This window comes from Sinohyriopsis cumingii, chromosome 15, assembly GCF_028554795.1.
Source record: "Sinohyriopsis cumingii isolate HCF-2022 chromosome 15, ASM2855479v2, whole genome shotgun sequence".
Lineage (NCBI taxonomy): Eukaryota > Metazoa > Mollusca > Bivalvia > Unionida > Unionidae > Sinohyriopsis > Sinohyriopsis cumingii.
This window is the reverse complement of record NC_142975.1, coordinates 21,245,580-21,269,412: the sequence shown is the minus strand read 5'-3', so window position 1 is coordinate 21,269,412 and position 23,833 is coordinate 21,245,580. Positions and strand designations below refer to the sequence as shown.

General features: G+C 35.2%; 1 protein-coding gene across 1 annotated transcript in view; it reads right to left on the bottom strand.

The window, feature by feature from the left end:
- Nucleotides 1–23,833, bottom strand: part of LOC149781389 (polyamine-transporting ATPase 13A3-like) — a 409,406-nt gene that overhangs the window by 94,138 nt on the left and 291,435 nt on the right. Inside the window, exons 21-23 of the mRNA XM_089935483.1 lie at nucleotides 21,365–21,489; nucleotides 13,585–13,769; nucleotides 10,516–10,617 (exon numbers count right to left, since the gene is read on the bottom strand). Of these exons, the coding sequence (XP_089791609.1) occupies nucleotides 10,516–10,617; nucleotides 13,585–13,769; nucleotides 21,365–21,489 (412 nt within the window). The remainder of the gene's footprint in view (nucleotides 1–10,515; nucleotides 10,618–13,584; nucleotides 13,770–21,364; nucleotides 21,490–23,833) is intronic.

The window sequence follows — 23,833 nt, the reverse complement described above, 5'->3', positions numbered from 1 at the left end:
CCAATACCTTAGAACTACTACTACCTCACAAATCCAGACCTTCCAGATAGAACCTTTAGCTAAAAAGAGCTTCAAGTAACCTGCCCACCTAGGTAGTGGTTGGTCAGTGATTTCTGCTTGATATAGGAATTGATGGCAAACCATGAATATCTCAGTTACTACTGGAATGTAAGGCATACTCTCTTTATAAATGTAACTGTGGGGAGTCTTAGAAGGTATATGTGTATTATGACTTGGTAAGTATTTGCAAAGAAACATACTTTACTAGAAAAAATTAGTTTCTTCTTTGAATATGTTACTGAATCCTGCACAGTTGTATCATCCTGCCCTTGTTTAGGAGCCAAAAATAGGCACGATGCAATGGCTCAATCTTTTAAGATACCACTTCAAGGCTCATACTGGATCCAATATGTAGCCTTGAGTGGAAGTGTCCAAACAGTGATTTCAATTCAAAGGATGGGTTACCCATGGACAGAAGCCTGTTCCCGGCAATGAAAGAAGGAACCAACATAAGTGAAACTGACCAGTCTTGTTGTAATTTGGGTCCCCTGCTAGGGCATGCATTTCACTGATTCTGCCTGCCATCACTAATACAATTAGGAAGTAGGTCTTGAATGAAAAGTGAGCCAAAGGTGCTCTTGAAAGCAGTTCAGATTGGTTTTTCTCCACCAGATTAGTACCCATGATAGATTCCACTTTGGGCACAGTGCCAACAGTTTTTGGCCGTGTATAATCAAAGCTGGAAATGAGATAGGGTAAGTCACTCTTTGGTATGTCCAATCCTCTCTCCTTCATGATGATGAAAGGTGTTAGCGATCATGAAGCAGTAACCTTTGATTGTGTTGGATGCTAACCTTTTCTCATTGAAGAACCAGAGGAGGAAGTTTGCTATTTCAGTTATAGATGCCGTTAGTAATATAATGTGTTTTTGTGTACACCAATGTGTAAAAAAATTTCCATTGGCCTTTGTATGCATTCAGAGTTGATGGCCTTCTTGCAAGAGTGATTCTCCCATGACTGGTTGACAGAACTGTTTATTTTCTCAGGGGCTATGTTAAAAATCCAAATCACATCACATTTTCTGAGGGCCTGTTTTATTCAGACATTCCAGTTCAGTAGGCTTGGGTTGGGTGTGAAACAACTGCCATCATGGTTGTTTGAGTAGATGATGGAAATTCTCTAACATGAAAAGTTCCAGCTGCAAAGAGCTCTTCAAGATTACTAACAAGCTAATGTCAAGGAACAAATGTACGCCACTTCCAACTACCTTCTCTCCAGTCGACCTTCCGGACATGTTTGCAAATTTCTTCCATGACAATGTACAAACCATTAGAGATAAGCTTGACACGACAATTTCAATTGACTCGTCGTCACCAAACAGTTGGGATACAGAATTTGAGTGGCAACCATTAGCAGCATTTGAACCTGTCTCTATGGATTTCATATGTACAATTTTGATGAAGAGTGCACGAAAGTCATGTGAACTTGATCCAATCCCAACATTACTGCTGCTTGAGTGCTTAGATCCAGTATTGCCTTCACTAACTGATGTTATTAATACCTCTCTCTCATCCGGGGAATTCCCATCATTTTTCAAAACTGCCATTGTAAAGCCTCTGCTGAAGAAACCAACACTAGACCATAACGATTTAAAGAACTACTGCCCAGTTTCTAATCTCCCATTCATATAAAAAATCTTAGAAAAGGTCCTTGTATCCCAGCTTCTATCTCATCTGAATTCAAATAGTCTTTTTAGCAATGTACAATCTGCATATCGCTCTTGCCACAGTACTGAAACTACTCTTCTGAAAGTAGTTAATGACATTCTCTCTGCTTTGGATAGCGGAAAGATTACAGTCCTCACCCTCCTTGATTTGTCTGCAGCATTTGACACAACAGACCATGATAAATTACTTCACTGTGTCCAGCATGCATTTGGCATTCATGATACAGCCTTACTGTGGTTCAAGTCGTACTTGGTCAACAGGACACAAATTGTATCTGCAAATGGAATACACTCCAGCCCAGTTAATCTATGTAGTGGTGTTCTACAGGGGTCTGTTCTTGGTCCTGCTCTCTTAATTCTATACATTCAGCCACTCTCAAGGGTCATAACTCATCATCCAGTGTCTCACCACTTGTACATTGATGCCACCCAACTTAAGTTGATGCTATCATCCAAGGTGTAGAGAGGTGCATTTCTGATGTAAAATCATGGATGACATGTAACAAGCTGCAGATGAATGATGATAAAACTGAGGCCATTCTGATCACAACACAAAGACTTTCTCATTCACATCCTTTACCTCAAACAATAAATATCAGCAACACCAACATTAAATTCACACAGTCAGTACAAAACTTAGGTGTTACTCTGGACAGTACTCTCACACTGCACCAAGATGTCATGAACATATGCAGCTGCATATCTTGAGCTGAGATGCATCAGCTCCATTCACAGATATCTTTCAGTTGATGCCACTAAAACACTTGTGTGTTCATTAGTACTTTCAAGACTGGACTATTGTAACTCAATTCTGTCTGGTTCATCTCAATATCTACTCCAGAAACTTCAAAAAGTTCAAAACACAGCTGTTCGGATCATACTTAGAGTACCATGATCAGAGCACACCTCCCTGCTGCTGTGTACCCTGCACTGGCTATCCATTCGATCCAGAATTAAACATAAAATTTGTTCTCTGTGCTACGTTTCACTGATGGACTCCAGTCCAACATACCTATCCGACCTCACCCATGTGTACACACCAGCAAGATACTTATGCTCCTCTTCTGACAATTGTATACTCATTATTCCCACTATGAAAACAAATTCATATGGACAAAGTTCTTTTGCATGCCAGGGCCCAGGCATGTGGAATGAATTCCCCACTGAACTGAGACACAAAGACACAGTGATCCCATTCAAGAGTGTTCTTGAAACTCACTTATTTCGACTGCAAGAACAAACTTAAAGACCTAATAATGTTTCCTACCTTAAATATTTTCAGCATGTTTTTTATGTTTTCTAATTTCATTGTGTTTGTTTTTTGTAATCATATCATTATATATGTTTTTTACGTTATAGGGTTATAGGTGTTGTCTAATGTTGTAAAGCGCTTAAAGCTTCTAAAGATTAGGCGCTATACAAAGTCCTCATTATTATTATTATTATTATTATTATTATTATGTGCCTTGGAATTTCCATTGTAAGATTGATAAGGTCATTGATCCATGACTTATCCCATCTGAGCGAGACAATGAGGATGAGGCAACACTCTGATTCTTTCGCTTTTATATCACCTTTGGATGGTAGGTGTATACTCCCTGGCCATTCCAATCTGTAGATAGCACATTGACTGATCAAGCTTTGCAATCTGGGTCTGTTATGAAAAAAGTTGACAGCTTCGTATTCCACCTTGTCACAAACAGGTCCACAAATGGTTGGTACCATTGGGTGCATATCTGAGTGAAACCTGAGGGTTGGAGAGACCATTCCATCTGGATAAGCTGATTGTCCCAGGACAAAGAATCTACTATTACATCTAGATATCCAGAAATATGACAAACTTAGACATGGATTTGTTGCTGATGATAACCATTTATAAAGTCCACAAGTGACTGGGAACTTGGTTCCACCATGCTATTTGAGATAAGTTACCACTGTTGAGATGTCAGATAGAAGGAGGACTCCCTTGCCAGCTAAACATTGCTGCCACCAGTGAAAGACTTTTGAAATGGCCTTAATCTCAAGGATATTTATATGTACATGCCAGTCCTGAGGAAACCGAACTCCACTGGCTTCCTGAAAAGATGGTAGTAGAAGCCCCCCACCAGCCTTTTGTACTTGCATCCGCACAGACCACGATCACTGGCAGTTGTACTTGCCAAGGTGTACCTACTGTGAGACAAGTTAGGTCACTCCAAGTCTGATGATGGTACCACATATTTATGCAAAATGGGAAGAGGTTGGTCCTGTAGGCAAATCTTTGGGTTCTCATTACAATAAAGGAATCATCTGTAATGGACACAAGGCTACCTAGGATGATGGGGTCAGTTGCTGCATTGAGCAAGCCTAGAAGGCAAAGGAATTCCCATGCGGAGACAGATTCCCTCAAGAGTAACTAAGCCACTGTGCTCCTGATTTTCAATGTCCTGAGGGAGATGTACTCTGTTTACCTGTGTATTGAATTCCATACCTAGATCAACAAGTTGTTGAGATGGTACTAGGTCGGATTTGTCCTTGTTGATGAGGAAACCCAGAATTTAAGCAGTGTAACAAGGGGCATTACATCATGTTTTAATATATATCTCACCTGATGTTTTTGCAGAATGTCATCCACGTAACTTGATGCCGCCATCTTTAGATGGTCCAGACATCAACCTTAACATAGTTCATCATACGAGTGAAGTCCCAGGGACTGATGTCAAGTCCAAATGGGAGTCCTTGGAACTGATAAGTGATGTCATTGTCGGTGAATCACTTAATCTTCCTGGAAGTCTTGTGAATAGGGATATGAAGATATGTGTCTTTTAACTTCATGCTGTCTGCGAAGTATCCCTCTTAAGCAGCAATCAAAATGTGCCATGGTGTTTCCATCATGAATGAAGGAAAGAATTGATTGAGAGTGCTAAAGTCGATGACAGGGTGCAGAGTGCCATTTGTCTTGGGGACCAAGAAAAGTCAGGAATAGAATCCTGGGGAATTTATTACTTTCAACTATTTCTACTTCTCTTTTCTGAAGGTTGTTTACTTCTTGCAAGGTGGTGGCTTTGAATGGGTCTCTTGGAATGTTTGTAGCTGATGGGATGTTTGATCAACGTGTCTGGTCCATATATCAGTGGAGTGAAAGGATACTTTGCTCTGTTCATTCACTCAGTTTATCTTCAAGAGCTGTAGAGTGGAATCCTAGGTAGGCAAGGCCTAAAGGTATCACCAGCAATGAGAAATCCTGTGTTGGTGACATAGGTACCAGGGCTCTGTCTGTATCTTATAGATTTCCAGCAATGTGTAACTAGAGAGCCCTTTGTTGACTTAACTCAACCAAAAATTCCTGCACTGAGGACATGTCAGCTTAAGTAAAATAAATAATAATCATTTGGTGGTACTTACCGTGTACGAAAAATAAAGGGATTGTATCCGAACAAGTTCTATGGAAAACATGCTACACGACAACCTAACGGTACAAACGTACAAAGTAAATGTAAATTTTCTATCTCATTCTGCTCTCATCTCAAGAATCTAATTACAAAAAAAATAAAAGATTTTGGTTGTTATTAGCAAATGAGAGAGAGAGGATTATGTATCAGTGTGCAAGCTTGTCTGCATTTAGAGCAATATGTAGCTGTTATGTTGTGTAATGTTAGCAAGATGATTAAGATGGTTTGAACGTGTATTAGTCATGGGTATTATTTATTGGTAAATTGTATGCAACAATGAGACCACATTGTCAAGAAGTTATGTGCAACTTGTATTTTTAAAGCAACAATAATCTCATTATCAAACTGCAATAAAAAATAAAGAACTTGAAATCACGTTTTAGTTAATGCACATAAGTGTGTGCACGTATGTGAGAGAGAGAGACGAAACAAAATTTTGTCAGTGTACAAGACCGTATTTATTCAGGGTGGTTTTTATTTTTAGCTTTTGCAAAGAGAAAAAGGACTATTTTCAGTTACCTGATGATTGTGATAATCCTCATGTATTACAACCCTACTATATTCCATTATCAATAAACATCACTAAATCAACAATTCATTCTTGTATTAATTACGATGTACATTGTCACAACAACCACATGGCTATGCAGTGTTATTTACACGGTAATTAAACATGCTTAACGCTTTGGTTATCCAGCTGAAACCAGACTGAGGGCAAGAATGGACAGAAGAGGTCAAATCAGCATGACTGCCCGTAGGGAAATGAGGCTTTCTTTAGGGAAATGAAATTCTGTCAATGTTCTATTAAAGCCGTTGTCCATACAGGATGTTATAGGGACAAGCGATCATATGCATTACTTGTTATTCGAACTCGCCAATAAAGATAGTAGTGGGGTATATCAATGAATAGATTTGCAATAAAATGTTAATTATATCCAAGTCAAAACTAAACAAGCGCTTAAAAGATAGTACATGTATATATACAAACTGATTTAATGGAGTCCGTGACTTTCAAAATTACGATGGAAATGACAAGTTTTTATATTTTATGTTTGTATGACTATAATGAAACAATAAGACTAGTTAACCAGTGGTCTGTGGTCTTCACTTTAGCATGTACTGAGATGTAATTTTTGTTGGATAAGAAAATGTCAAAGAGCTTCCAAACTTTTTTTAAAATGCAAGTGGCATTTTCTTACAGCAACAGACTCAATAAGGAGAAATAATTAACAATAAAACTTAAAGGTATGGTCTGTGAAGTCCTTTGTCCATTTGTTAATAAACTCCAGTAGATATTCTAATGAAAATGAGAGAGCTTATGCACATGGACAGGTGCAGGATTTTTTTTTTGGGGGGGGGCGCAGTCACAGCCAGGAGAGTTAGTATAGTAAGCAGTCTGAAACTAAAGCTGATATTAACTAAGCATTTTGAACAGAATCTTGTGACATATTTTCAGCTTCATTTGCACGATTAAACTTGTCAGAATATATATATGTATTTGCATTATGATTTGGGGGGGTGTCACGTGACCCCCTTGACCTATACTGCGGGCGCCCAAGCTCATGCAACAATCATTTGTATTTTCTCACCAACAATTATTAATTTTTGTACAAATAAAATGGCAATATGGTATTTTTGATCTTTATTGCAAATGTAAATCTTAGTAGAAATTTTATGTCCAATATTTTATTGGATTTTTTCGAAAAATACAAAGTGATAAGTATGAAAATTATGATACATTTAAATAATTATTATTTTGATAACTGGATTGTGTATGAAAAATGAAAAGGTACAACAAAAATACATGAAATACAGTATATCTTTAAGACACATAGAACAGAACATATAAACATGTCTCTGCACCATTATCTTAGTTTTGAACATAGAAGTTCATGGAGAGCTATGCCTTATAGTGTTACCTTAAAAACCAATTTAATAAAGCTATGAAGCATCCACGTAAATACCAAAATAATTCACCATACTACTTGTGAGAGGTTCAAAGATGACCGATACAGGTAAATGCAATGAAGTGTGGTGTACTGTAAGGACATTAAATGTATTAGCAGACAAATATCATGTGTTAAAACCATCTCAGACATTTAATTTTATTTTTTATAACTTAAAGAACTTAATTATTTGTTAAGTTTTACAAAACTTGTTGGTTTAGTTGTTTTCTGTTACTTATATTAAAACCATGGAGTCATAAAACTAGCAAAGAAGTTTACTGAATTAAATTTGCAATTTATTTTTTTTTTGGAATATAACCTTGGTATTTTGGTTAGAATCTCATCTTTAAATCAAGAACCTGATAGTCCTTTGTAACTATATTTGGATTAATGATTTGTTGAGGTAATTAGAGGTGATCAAAGCTTTGATAAGCTCAGCATCACTCCAATGGACTAAGTTAATTTATAATTTATTTACTAATCTTTGAAAATAAACTTAGTTATTTGCCTTATTTCTCATCTTCAATCACAATATTTAATAATTCTTTGTGCCTTAACAGTGTTGAAAGCTATAACGACTCAGAATGGCGTTTCTAGGTAGCCATTACTTAGCAATTTTTTAATGCATTACCATACCTGCCATAATCTGTCTCATATGAAAAACACAATATGTTTACTCCCAAATGCTCCAACATGGCCATATTTAGAAAGATGTGATTTTCAGTAATCTTAGGAGAAAATAAACAAAATCCCCGAGGCAATTTTTAACCACTGGACACAATTAAAAGGTAATGCAGTCCGAAATAAGCAACCATCATTTCACCGACGATTTATTTTGGCTAAGAATATCTTGGGTGGTGCCATATCAAGTCCTAACAATGCAAGGGAAAAACCCATTAGATGTCAAATTTGCATAGATAAAAGCACACTAAGTGAAAGAAACCAATTTTTAAAAAAGTTATTTAGAACCAAAGAGATACATGTCAATGAACAAGTTATTGCACATCACTGCCTTGAATCAGAACCTTAAAGCCATCATTATAAAAGGTGACGCAATTCATTGGCAACATTTCTTTTAATCTTATATATACAGTGCAAAACAGGATTATTTTGGTAGACAGAATTATGTACAAGTGCAGTTCAATTTTTAAAGCAAAATGTCATAATTGCAGCAGTAATTTTGGAAGGGATGATCTATATACAAAAGAAGCCAAGCTAAGCATCCCTAAAGAGGGAAGGATGTTGTGTTGCACACACTGTAAACACCATTCTGGAAGGGAGGTGTCCTTGCATAAAAATAATGATAACAGAATATGACTAAGTAATTAGACTGGGATCATGTTCTTTTCAATCCTGGCAAGAAGGAATATTTAATTTAGAATGCTATTAAAAAACAATTTAGTTAAAATTAAAGAGAAAACCAGTATTTTAATCTCTGTTGTTTGCTGAATGTTCTATGAAAAAATATCATCATTACCAAACAAGAAAATAATTTATTCCTTTGACCTCACATTTTTGACACCAAATAAAATTTTTTGTAACCAATACATGTTAAATCTGTGAAACCATGCCAAGACTGCTTGACTTCAAGACCATCAGTTCATAAATGCTGCATGCTTTTGTGTAAATCACCTTTTCTTGAGTTTGGTGTTGTCAATATGCATTCCATTTTCTCCATGATAGAAAACCTTTTTATCCTGAATACAACTGCGGTCATAATACCTCATTCTATCCTGAATATGCCTGCAGTCATAGTATCCCATTTTATCCTGAATACGACTACGGTCTTACTCTACTATGTATGTGTGTAGCGTCTCTAGAAACACGTATTATACATCACATATGTGTACTTCTTCACCTACATAGGAAATGGTTAAAGCACACATGCACAGTGAAATTTTAAAAAAACGCAGTTGGAAAAGAAATTGTTGACTTGAAAATCAATCGATAAAATGATGGACAACAACTCTGATGTAAACATGGATGTTGATAGTGAGGGTAGTGACACTGAAGTTGACGATTTGGATGATTCCGATGATAATATTTACTTAAATAATGGGTTAGAATTTAATAAAGTTGATGAAAGAGATGATGCATGGCTTCAAGCACTTTTCAAAAGTGATTTGGAGAATGAAGCTGACTTTGAAAGCTTTCAAGAAAAATGGGTCCAGGATGATTTTTCACTTTGGTTGCAGCCAAGATTTAAATTGATAGAAGGAGCAACACCCAGGAGAAGCCGATGCAAAACATTATTTTGAGTTACTTTGGGATGATTTAATCTGGAAAAAACTTGCTGATGAAACAAATCATTACGTTGAAAGATTTCTAGGATTAATTTGTGACAAGTTTTCATGAGAAACTGCAAGCTGAAGTACATGTTCCAGAATGTGAAGTAAACAAATTGTTCCTTGTGCCATGTTGTCCAATTTTAGTAAAATTATTATAACTTTTGAACTAACAGTGCTGGAAACTTCAAATTTAAACCAAAATACTAGAAATTGAATTATCTTTATTATATTTGCAAAATATTAGGAGCATTTAATTAATTTTCATGGACAAAAGATTCACTAAACATCTTTATAAGTTTTTTTTTTTTTTAAAAATTTTCTTTCAAGTCATAATTCAAAATACAGTTGTGAGCATGTACATTGGTAAATGATAACAAAACATATATCACTGTGTTGCAAATTTTATTACCTTTTCAGAGATATATAGTTTTATATACTTTATAAAAGAAATAACATTGTTATAACATTTTTAGTAAACATGGTGAAGGTAGTCACAATTTCAGCAGCTGCTGCTGTATGATGATCCATTTTACCACATGTATTTAGAATTGCTTCTCAGGAATCAGGCACTGCAGTTGAAATTGGTAAACAAGATAAAATGGGTTAATGAAACATGGGCAGTTGAAAAACATGTAGCACTGCCATGACTCCATAATTTTCTCCTCACTGTCCCTAACTGTATGGAGAGTTGATTCAATCAGCCCTAAGTGCACCTAATAGCCTTTGTCTTCTTACCCTTTGTATCTCTCCAAAACTTCAGGGTGTTAAGAGAGCTTAACTGACACAATTAAGCAGACATGCTGCTATCACAAGTGTAACAGTGAGACTGAGAGAAGCTTCCAAAATGCTGCTTGAGAGCCCATTCTGTGTGTTCATGTGTGTATATGAATCATGCACCCACCAAGAGTGAACGTTTCTTCTTGAGTGTTAATATTAATTCATCCAAATGTGAGACTTGGGCAAGTTGAATAAACAATAAATCTACTGTATTTAATTTTAACTAGGGTCTGATTATAAGTGTAAAGAAATGGGCAGAGGTTAACTGATGGGCAGACAGAAAAGTGACTGCTATAGGTCTCCCACGGCTCAATGACGGATCCTAATAATACCAGGAATACCATTACCCTTGGAAGAATATTAGGGAAGTGATGTCGTAAAACTTCCCAAGACTTCCCTGTCACAGCAAAGCAGTAGTGTCGAGAATTTCCCATCTTAATCCGGGTCTCCTGAAAAGTTATGCAAGCATTATGAGGAAATTCATGCAGAAGCCTCAAGCTTATGTTGATTTGTAGTATAAAAATGACACTACACCCTCAAGCTTATGTTGATTTGTAGTATAAAAATGACACTATCACCCTCAAGCTTATGTTGATTTGTAGTATAAAAATGACACTACACCCTCAAGCTTATGTTGATTTGTAGTATAAAAATGACACTACACCCTCAAGCTTATGTTGATTCATAGTATAAAAATGGCATTACACCCTCAAGCTTATGTTGATTCGTAGTATAAAAATGACACTATCACCCTCAAGCTTATGTTGATTTGTAGTATAAAAATGACACTACACCCTCAAGCTTATGTTGATTTGTAGCATAAAAATGACACTACACCCTCAAGCTTATGTTGATTTGTAGTATAAAAATGACACTAACACCCTCAAGCTTATGTTGATTCATAGTATAAAAATGACACTACACCCTCAAGCTTATGTTGATTCGTAGTATAAAAATGACACTACACCCTCAAGCTTATGTTGATTCGTAGTATAAAAATGACACTATCACCCTCAAGCTTATGTTGATTTGTAGTATAAAAATGACACTATCACCCTCAAGCTTATGTTGATTTGTAGTATAAAAATGACACTATCACCCTCAAGCTTATGTTGATTCGTTGTATAAAAAGGACACTATCACCCTCAAGCTTATGTTGATTTGTAGTATAAAAATGACACTATCACCCTCAAGCTTATGTTGATTCATAGTATAAAAATGACACTATCACATTCCTTGTTTTATTTGAAACAAATTTATCCCGTGATGAATGAAAGAATAAAAGATACCCAAATTGGAAAGAACAATACCATCCCATAAATTAAATGACCAGTCCCTAACAGAATACATGCAGTTAGAATTGAACTAGTTTATAATTTTATATATATATATATATATATATATATATATATATATATATATATATATATATATATATATATATATATATATTTTCAGCCTCATGGCTGGTTCATTACAATTTAAAAACTAAACATGTGGCTTGCATTTAAGTGTAAATTCTTTGTTTTCTGTTTTGTTGTTTGTTTTTGTGGGACAATTTTTAACAGAAAAGGTTGTCTTCTGGAATTTAACTATCCATGCCACAGAGGATTACTTTTCACGTTTAGATGTAGGATAAATTTACACTGTTTGAAAGAAGCTCAAAAAGGTCTTGTCAAGTCAGTGTGCAAGTTAGTTCAGATTTCTTTGAATAAAGTAAAGCAAAAACGTATTGCAAAAGATGTTGATCAGTCTTTTACAAATAAAATATGTACAGTAGTATTAATACAGTCTGAAAGGCATTGTTACTATCTTAATAGTATCCAAAATTTGATTTGGCATTATATATATTACATTATCTTTATAAGAACTAAACAATGTTTATAATCAGCTGATCATGACACCTCTCTCTCTCTCTCTCTCTCCAAGAACCTCCAAAGAGCATGCATGCCAGGGCCATACACAGTAAACTACAAACATTTGATAGAAACCATGTCTACTCTGCACTGGTCATCTGCAACACCTCTGTGAGAAATTGTGGTGTGCAGAGCATTTCTCCATGTAATGCTGCTGCAACTCCATCAGGACGTGCAGAGAGATGGTGAAGTTTTTCCATTAATTCTCTCCACTCTCTCTCTCTCTCTCTACCTACACTGTGATACAATGGGTTCCAAAAAGATTGCATGAGCAGGACTGCATATTCCAAACTTGATTAAAACTGAATCAGAAATCTTTGCTCAAATGTAAAAAAGGTCAAGTAATCCAAAACAAGATCACCTCAGTAATAGGATGGATCTCACCCACTATCAAACCAATCTAGGATCTTGGTCTCACCCACTATCAAACCCATCTAGGATCTTGATCTCACCCACTATCAAACCCATCTAGGATCTTGATCTCACCCACAATCAAACCCATCTAGGATCTTGATCTCACCCACTATCAAACCCATCTAAGATCTTGATCTTACCCACAATCAAACCCATCTAGGATCTTGAGGATCAAAGTCCATATTTCAAGTTTGAAATCTGACTTACAGAGGTCAGTCACATAACTGGTATATATAGCCCAATACTAAACACATCTGAGACGTCATTGATATAAAGATGTATTCCAAGTTTTATCAAAATCAGATCAGAAATGTGGCCTTTAGAATGGTGACAAGGTTCACCAATCATATGCAAGATCACAGAATTAATGTGCATGGATTTCACTCCTTATCAAACTTTGACTGTGAATTTGATTATAATAAACCCACAGTCCAATTTTTTTAACTGTATCAGAAATATGGAGTTCAGAGTGATAACAAGCAATTGTTGATGGATGGACACATGACACATGATTCATGATGGGTGAAAACTGACAAACAATGGATACATGATCATTCCATAATCTCATTTAGCCTTATGACCAGGAAAGCTAACAACTGTAGTTGTATTTGTATATACTGTTAGTTACTCAATATTTTTCACATATTCTTGGCAGTCAGTATATCTGATGGTGGAAAAGGAGAACCACCTATCCATTAAAGGCTACAGGCAAGCTTTCTCACATACCTATGTTGGCTGAGGCAGAAGCTGAAACCTATAACCTATATTGTGTCCCTTAATGAGAGAGTTGTATCATGGGATAACAATGATTATAATGCAGACAGGTGAGATGTCACTTGTCTGTAAAAGTATGTACCTTAGACCAATTGGCCTCCGAGGTCCCCTGATATCATTGTTATCCCATGATACAACTCTCTCATTAAGGGACCAATATAGATTATTAGATGAATGCATCTATTTTAAAACAATTTCTATGATAACCTGAACTAAATTCACCTGTTTACATTGAAAATACACATGTCAGGATCACCTTCAGGAACTTAATTTTCACAGTAGATATTTCAAACCTGTAAAATAAATTTTTACCTCAAATTTATTAAAGGATCCTGTGACAGTGTTTTCAGTATGGTTTGTGTAGATGTATTCAATTTGAGCATCCTGGTAGATATCCCCTTCCTGGGGAGGATAAGCCTGGACCAGGATTATGGATTCTTCCAGATCCACCATCCCACACTCCCGTGCAACACTCAGAGCTGTCAACATATTATCTCCTGAAATCCATGACAATTTATTAAATTTCATGGATATACATCTTTATGGTTTTAATAATCATGACATTTTTATAGGTACTGAATTTTATTGATTGGGGAAAAGACCCTATGACTTTCATAAAAGGATAATTCATTCCACTGATAAATTTCTGGTTTGTAGCAAAAATGAAATCCACAAATATTGGCAACCCCTTAAAAATAGTATCCATTGTATTACAATCCATGTGCCAAAATATTTGCATGTTTAGTAGCAAATAGTGGAGAATGTCTAGAATGTATAAATTTGTTATCTGAAAAAAAACCAGAAACCTCATAGCAATTATTTAAGTTTCAGGTAACAAAAACACTCAACAAGAGGCCTAATTTGATCTAAGATCACTTATGTGACTGACAGCTGCCTAACAGCCAAATGCAAGGGCAGCTGACAAAAAATGTGACTGACAGCTGCCTGACAGACAAATACAAGGGCAGCTGACAAGAAATGTGTCAGGAGGATGCTTTTTATTGAAATCTCTTCCAGTGATGTTCATTGCATATACATGTACTATTAAAACAAATGTTTCAAGGTTTCTTAAATTTTGTATATTTTTGTCATATACATTTGACAGCACATCAGCATTGTTTGTCCAATATTGAAAGGCCTTATTGCCACAATGATTTTCTGTAAAGTCCCCTAAATTCTATTATGTGATTTCCTGAGACAATTTTATTATGGTGACTATATTGGGTGGCATGTGAGAATTATGTGTAAAAATTTGAGAAACCAAACTAAGATCCTTTATGTCAAAACTGGTAAAATTCTGCAATTTATAAGATGAATTTGCAATAATTTTCTATTCTTAGCAGATGCACCATTTCATGTAATGCTTATTCTGCTACATTTGTACAATCTGAAAGCACTTCAGGCCAGGATACTTTCTTTCAAATGGTCAAATTCTGTTCACTGGTTTTGTTAAATATTTTTAATAGATTTATCAATTATCGCAGACTCCCTGTTTCACACAATACTATATCATGCCACTCCGGGAACCAGACTAATCAACAAAATAAAAAGCAGTGATGTCATTCTCAAAGGTTTCGCGTACATGTGGAGATTGTTGAAACCAGTTGGAATAATGTAACGGTCTTTCAGATGTTGGACATTTTGAAAATAAATGTAATTTATACAGGATAATGAACAACATCAGAAAAGGTGCTTTATTGACAATTATTCCCAATGCTATTATAAGACGAGGATTCAATCATTAAACAGTATAGTTCCCACCCCACCCCAAACTGCCACTGTTTTCGGGATGTCTAGCAGATTATTTTGGGGAGGTCCCTCGGTAACTCACACCCTCGCTTATAGTGTGATCTATGTTTTTGGACCCTGTTGTGCACAAGTTATCAAGGGAGAGTTGTATAAAGCAAGTACTCAAAATGTAACCTGAGACCTCTCTATTTTTGCTTCACTCTATTGATTTCCATTTATGTTTTTATACATCCCTTGGTAACTTGTGCCCTTGCTTATAGTGTGATCTGTGTTTTTAGACCTAACGGTGCACAAGTTATCAAGGAAGTGGTGTATTTGCAAAATTAATGGGCTTTTAACAGTCAGGAAAAAAAACTATTTTTCCAGATTTCCTGGAACTGTGGGAAGCATATTTTTAGCAAGTGTCCATATCTAAAGGCAATGGGGCATCATTTATAAAAACTTTAAAGAACTTCCTGACAGGATGATCTCTGCCAAATTTAGTCAAGAATGATATATCTTTGGAGAGGGATTAAAAAAATAGCAACTGTTGACACATGATGAACAATGGATACAAGATAATATCAAAACTTGCTGTGAGCTAGAACATTATTTAATTATACAAAATTCTAACTCAAATTAAGTCTGTTAAATTTAAACACATCAAGGAAGATAGCTTAAACAAATGTCTACAGAGGTTTTATGGTTCCTCTTAGTTCAAATGAAACTGATGTAATGTTTAAAATTGTATCTATAGATGAATATTTAAATTAAAAAGTGCCTTCACTTGATACCATGCATGTATTACAGGAAAATCCCTTTGAAAGTGCCTTCACTTGATACCATGCATGTATTACAGGAAAATCCATTTGAAAGTGCCTTGCCAGCAAGCCATGTATATTTACTTGAACTACAGGACCTACTCTGCCAATGGTTGGGAATAACACATAATCCACATAATAGCAAAAAGCAAGTAAATACATTTTGATACATTATAGCAATCATTTAAAGGATGCATGGAGATTTACACTCTTTTTAATTCAAGACACCATAAAACAAGGATCATGTCAGAGCATCTGAATTATTTAAAATGATCAAATATAAACCAAATGAAATAATCTACACTTCTCCCTCAATAATCTGCACAACAGGGTCCAAAAACATAAGACTGTACTATAAGTGAGGGCATGAGTTATCAAGGGAACTCCAAAAGATGCTATCCCCATTGGACAACAAGAAAACTGCATGTGGGGGCAACTAGGCTATTTAATGGCTAAATCATTTTATAATTATGTTGGGAATAATTGTCAATAAAGCACTTTTTATAAAGTTATCTTTTCTGTAAGAATTAACTTTATTTTAAAGATGTCCATCCTCTCAAACATCATTAACATTATTCCTTCTGGTTTCAACCTTCACATGTACATGACAACATTGTTTTATTCCTTCTGGTTTCAACCTTCACATGTACATGACAACACTGTTTTATTCCTTCTGTTTTCAACCTTCACATGTACATGACAACATTGTTTTATTCCTTCTGGTTTCAACCTTCACATGTACATGACAACATTGTTTTATTCCTTCTGGTTTCAACCTTCACATGTACATGACAACATTGTTTTATTCCTTCTGGTTTCAACCTTCACATGTACATGACAACATTGTTTTATTCCTTCTGGTTTCAACCTTCACATGTACATGACAACATTGTTTTATTCCTTCTGGTTTCAACCTTCACATGTACATGACAACATTGTTTTATTCCTTCTGGTTTCAACCTTCACATATACATGACAACATTGTTTTATTCCTTCTGGTTTCAACCTTCACATGTACATGACAACATTGTTTTATTCCTTCTGGTTTCAACCTTCACATGTACATGACAACATTGTTTTATTCCTTCTGGTTTCAACCTTCACATGTACATGACAACATTGTTTTATTCCTTCTGGTTTCAACCTTCACATATACATGACAACATTGTTTTATTCCTTCTGGTTTCAATCTTCACATGTACATGACAACATTGTTTTATTCCTTCTGGTTTCAACCTTCACATGTACATGACAACATTGTTTTATTCCTTCTGGTTTCAACCATCACATGTACATGACAACATTGTTTTATTCCTTCTGGTTTCAACCTTCACATGTACATGACAACATTGTTTTATTCCTTCTGGTTTCAACCTTCACATGTACATGACAACATTGTTTTATTCCTTCTGGTTTCAACCTTCACATGTACATGACAACATTGTTTTATTCCTTCTGGTTTCAACTTTCACATGTGCATGACAACATTGTTATTTGTTCTTGCTGATTCACAACCAAACAAAATTCATTTTGACAAAATCCCCAGACATTTATTTAGTGAAAGAACCATCAACATCAAAACTCAATTTTTTTCTTACCCCATTTTTCTTTAATATTACTGCCATGACTTTATTGCAAGTATTAGTGAAATTTTGCATCTTTGAGGAAAGTGCAAAGTCAGGAATTTTAAGTTAACTATACATTCTGAAACTCGCTTCTCCACCATGGCACAAGTTATCGAGGGAATTAGCTTTGAATACTTTGAGAAAAATTCAATCAACTAAACAACAAACTAGCTTTAACAAATTCTGTTTTTTGTGTCACCTTTAAAATATGAAATTTAAAATACTCTTCTTCTACACTGAGATGCATAATTTTCCCCTCCAAATATTTAAAAATGCATTTATGCAAGATGGCCAGTTTACTGCCTGAGTGAATGAACATCTTTGTGCACATCAGCCATCCATTATATTTCATAAGTTTTTATGTAAACACTAAGTCAAGCTAGCTTTTGTGATGATCAGCCTGCATCTTGCTTATATGATCTTGGCTTATAAAAATAAATAAAAGCCATAAAGTTTTTGAGAAATCTGAATTAGTAATGAAGAATGCAATAATGTGCTCTGTGGTGAACGAGTACTCATCATTTGCCTGCAATGCAATTAGTTCATTTAGAGAATTAGACAATATTTGTACTATTTAAGCAAAATAAAAATATCTCCCTGAAATGGAACAATAAACCTTTAAAACACCAAAATGATAGTCAGCAATAATGGCAATCTCTCAGTTCAAATGACTTTGGCATCGCCTTCTTCTGAACCAAAACTGACAACTTCCAATGACTACACTATGAGTCTTCCAGCCCACCAAACCTAACCACAACATTTCAGAATTATATCCAGTGATCCCTCAAAAGTTTCTGAACAGAGCTGGAGATAGTTCTTATGTGAGAACCATGTCAGTGAATAGACTCGATACAATATTTTCAAGAAATGTGTGTGATACATCACTTCTAATTAGGGCTGTTCCAGTAAAACATACCTGGGACCCAGGGAAGGCACTTTTGATGTGGGGTACTCACCCATAGATGCAATTTTCTTACAGACCTGCCAACCCTGATGAGTCCGTCTCAGTAAGGCAGTTCAAATTTTTTCCATAATGTTGACCAGTTTTCAGTTAGGTGTAACAAAATATCATAAACTGCTATTGTAAAACTGGAAAACGTAATTAAAAGTTCGGTATTTGGAATGTGCAGCCACAATAAACATTATGTTCAACTGAAAAGTTTGAAAAGTATGCATAAACTTTATTTACCACAAGTACAGTGCACAAATTTTAGTTCCAAACCCTATGCAGCTCAATGGCTTGTTGCTGTCTCAACTTCCTGGAAATTTTTTTTCCATTTCACATGACAATAGTATTTCCCACCACGAGTCATACTCAAATTGGCAAATGATGTCCAATAAACGTAACTGTGTCCCTTCCAGCTTTTATTCACAAGAATCTGAATATTCCTTTTTATTTTCCTGTGCTGATTATTAACACTTTTCAAGAGACTTATTTTCTCTTTCATCTTAAACATCACTTGCTGGATGCCATTTTTAATAAAATTCTATCATCAACAGTTTGATCAAGCAGATGCTTCGTATTAACAAATAGGTACAGTTTAAAGCATCTGATGTGCTGCTGTAAAGTTAGTCTGGTTCCCTGGCCAATTTCACTACTTCTAATATGAAATCTGGACCCAAATCAAACACAAATGAACAAATTTGCTGGATTTTTCAGCAATGATCATTTTCCTGTAGTTTTTTTGCTTTAATGTCGTAAGTCCATATTTTAAGGGTAATTTTCATAAGACTAATGGCAAAATCATAAGAGTTGTCAGGGCTGTTCTTATCATTTTAATATAAACTCTACAAAATTAAAGTATCCTGGCATACATTTTTAAAATACTGCTTTCCCTGGGTACTATGTATGTTTAAATGGAACAGCACTTAATTAAGATAAAACTTCAAGTTCTTTATCTTCATCATATCAGCACAGTGGCAGTAGTCATGTCTTATGAAAATGGCACAATACTATATCCACTACAACTGCATGTAACAGTATAGTCATTACCACAGAACACCATACACTGCATAGTATAGACATTATCACAGAACACCACACACTGCATGTAACAGTATAAACATTACCATAGAATACCATATACTGCATGTAACAGAACACCATAAACTGCATGCAAAAGTATAGACATTACTACAGAACACCATACACTGCATATAAAAGTATAGACATTACCACATAACACCATACACTGCATATAAAAGTATAGACATTACCACAGAACACCAAATCTGCATGTAAAAGTATAGACATTATTACAGAACACCATACACTGCATATAAAAGTATAGACATTACCACAGAACACCATACACTGCATATAAAAGTATAGACATTACCACAGAATACCATAAATTGCATATAAAAGTATAGATATTACTAAAGAACACCATACACTGCATGTAACAGTATAGATATTACCAGAACACCATACATTGCATATAAAAGAATAGACATTACTACAGAACACCAAATCTGCATGTAACATTATAGACATTACCACAGAACACCATATAACAGTAGAGACATTACCACATAACACCGTACACTGCATATAAAAGTACAGACATTACCACAGAACACCAGACAATGCATGTAACAGCACTGACAGCACCACAAAATAACACATACTATGTAACAGTCAGACATCACCGCAGAACACCAGACACTGCATGTAACAGCATAGACATTACAACAGAACACCATACACTGCATGTAACAGTATAGACATTACCACAGAAGACCATACACTGCATGAAAAAGTATAGACATTACCACAGAAGACCATACACTGCATGCAACAGTATAGTCATTACCACAGAACACCATACAGTGCATGTAAAAGTATAGACATTACCACAGAACACTGTACACTGCATGGAACAGCATAGACATCACAACCGAATAAATATTACTATGAAACAGCCAAACATCCCCCAGAATACCAAAACATGCACATAATGACCTGATATTACCACCATATATCAAAAACTGCATGTGACAACAGATCCATTACCACCAAATACCCAAAACTGCATGTGACAACAGATCCATTGCCACCAAATAACAAAAACTGCATGTAACAACAAAGACATTACCATAAAATACCATAAACCAAAGGTAACAACAGAGACATTACCACCAAATACCAAAAACAGCATGTAACAACAGAGACATTACTGTCAGATACCATAAACTAATTGTAACAACAGAGACATTACCATCAAATACCAAAAACTGCAGGTAACAACTGATATCACTATCAAATACCATAAATTAAATGTAACAGAGACATTACCACCAAATAACAAAAACTGCATGTAACAACAGAGACATTACCATCAAATTGCATAAACTAAATGTAACAACAGAGACATTACCATCAAATACCAAAAACTGCATGTAACAACAGAGACATTACCATCAAATACCAAAAACTGTATAACCTTGCCTAATGCACACTGTAAAATGCTTTCAAAAAAAGCATTACGTTTCTGTTATGCATATAGTCACTTTGTCCTTGATCTAGAAGTCAAGTATTTACATGATAAGATTGAACTTTGGTAACATAACTGACCATTTCAGGTTTCTTTCTGCTCATGTCAAGTTGGCTCTGCATGATATTTGCACATTCACTCATTTTTAATGGGGAACACATTAAATTTGGGAGACTTAAGTATACATGTCCAATGGACCTAAACAAGCTGGAAAGAGACGCATCAATTTTTCCTGCAATGAAGATTTAATGCTGGGTCTAAACCTATTGAGTGAACTCTGGCTACAGATATCCTAAATGTTGACCATATAAAACAAGACAATTACAGATCAGAAAATTTAACTGTGACTTGCAAGTCCTACAAATTATCTGGTTATAAATGATTTCAAGGTTGCATATAAATTCACCCCTGACAGCCTTACCTGTAACCATGACAGTACGGATGTTGGCATCCCTCAACTGCTTGATAACTGACCCAGTACTGGGCTTCAGTCTGTTCTCCATCACCAGAAGTCCCAGAAATTCTAGACCCTTCTCCACCTGCTCCCTGTATAATATGCACAGTAACCATGTTATAAAAACAGTGTCAAAAAATGAAGTGATATGTCACATGTTCTTTAAGTGTGTTTCTACTTTGATTCTCTTCAGCCAGACTAGATGGTGCATTGAGATCTTTGTGTGAAATGTCCACATGCAATAACTCCACATCACACATTTAGTCTGACTGAGAAAGTCTGCTTTCACAAGAAGGTCATAAAACAAATTTTACAAAAAAAAAAATGTAACTGCCAAGAGATGAATATAAGATGTGTTTTCCACCCAGTTAATCTGGTCTAAACAACTCACCTCCACCTATCACTGCCATCTCACCTTTGTCCATTTGGGTTTGAGTCTATGGCTCAGCCAATGTGGAATGTGAATATTTGAGAAAGCATGCCAGTAACTTACAGTGGGCTGGTGGTTTTTAACATGTTTTCTCAGGTTCTTCCTCCACCAGCTATAGGCCAACATGTACAGCCTATGATGCACTGAAAAATGGCATTTAAAACTAAAACCAAAATTGCAAGACCATCAAGTCTTGTTTTCAACATGTTGATGGTCAGCTCTGCACCATATTCATTTAAAATCAATTACATATTGTAAGAAGTGTTTGTGAATATCATTTAAAATCAATTACATATTGTAAGAAGTGTTTCTGTGAATATCTGATGTCAGTATCAACATTCAAGCAAACAAGTACCTATGAATACCATATTTACCGTATATGTTGGGACACTGTATTTGTTAGGACAATAAATTAATTTGGGACAATAAATTAATTTTGAAAGTAATTTTTTGTGCACTTTTATGTTCTGGAACACATTGTTTTTTTCAAGATATAAATTGTGGGATACCTTTTAAATAATTCGAAAATTATATGTCAGAAAATGCACTCCAACTGAAATTTTATATGAAGAAATATAAAACTGTGTACTTGAGATAAAACTGTTTAATCCACTGCAACATTATCTCATCAATACAATCCTTCTCCTGCACATGTATGATCCATTTTTTTAGTGCATGAATATTTTATTTTAGCTTTTTCATATTGTGAAAAATTATTGTTTGAGGTTAACACATTACCTGAAGCGGAAACTGCAAGGACTAAAGTCAGATTTTTCAAATCTGCACCAGTCATTCTAATTCTCACACTTGTGACCCCAATCTTATCATCAGTCCATACAGGAATGAGATCAAAGTACACTAGAATTTTAACCATGTTAATGATCATATATTTAGCGAAATCATCTACTTTTCTTCTTGCCTTCACAAATTCATCAAATTATTTTATTTTCTCCAAATCTTCTAGGCGACATTGGGTCATTGATGCACATGCATTAAGCACTATATTGTGTCACTTTTAAAATTGTTCCATTGTTTCAATTTATTTCCCAAGTTCCGGTGAATACCCACAAAATGGAAACAAAGTTAGCTCCCATATCTGGGCCTTCATTGCATATCTTTTTAAAAATTGGCACACTTAAAATAATCCAAAGTTGGCTACTGAGGTTGACATGCTTTGCAATAAAATAACCTTTGTATTGATATCCTTTGAAAACAGACAATCTGGCTTCAAAGTATCCAAGTTAGCTTCTGAAGTTGGCTTGCTTTGTAATAATAAAAAAATTGTCTTTGATGTCCTGTCAGTAAGTTCAAAGAACGAGTTTACTGATCGCTGCCAGTTGTGTTTATTCACCAGCCAGGCTCTATATGCCTGGCATCTGTAGTTATAATTACTACAAACGGACATTGATGTTTGTGGGTAAATAGTATACACAGCAATAACTTGCTTTAATGATAATTTTGTAAACCCTGCTAGTGAAAAGATTGTCGCTTACACTCAAGTGAATGTATTTCAAATAACGATTTTTATTTGCGAGATACTGTCATATAGTTCACTTGGATATAATTCAATCTTGGTTACTTTGCACCTAACACCATGTCATGTGTGATTAGCAGTTGCCTTCAAGACATCAGTTGATTACTTACCTCTTGTTTGTGAAATCATCTGCTTCTCTTCTGACCTTCATGAATTCATCAAGTGATTTTATTTTTTCCAAATCTTCTGGGCAATGCTTGGTCACTGATGTCCATGTACAAAGCACTATATTGTGTCACTTTAAAATCTGTTCTATTGTTTCAATTTATTTTCAAAATTCCCATGAATACCCATGAAAAGGAACCAAAGTTAGCTTCCATATCTCAGCCACCTTTGTATATTAAAAAAACAAAAAAACAATTTGCACACTTTAAAGAATCCAAAGTCTGCTTCAGAGATTGGCTTGCTTTGCAATAAAAAATCCTTTGTATTGATATCCTTTAAAAACAGAAAAACTGGCTTCAAAGTGTCC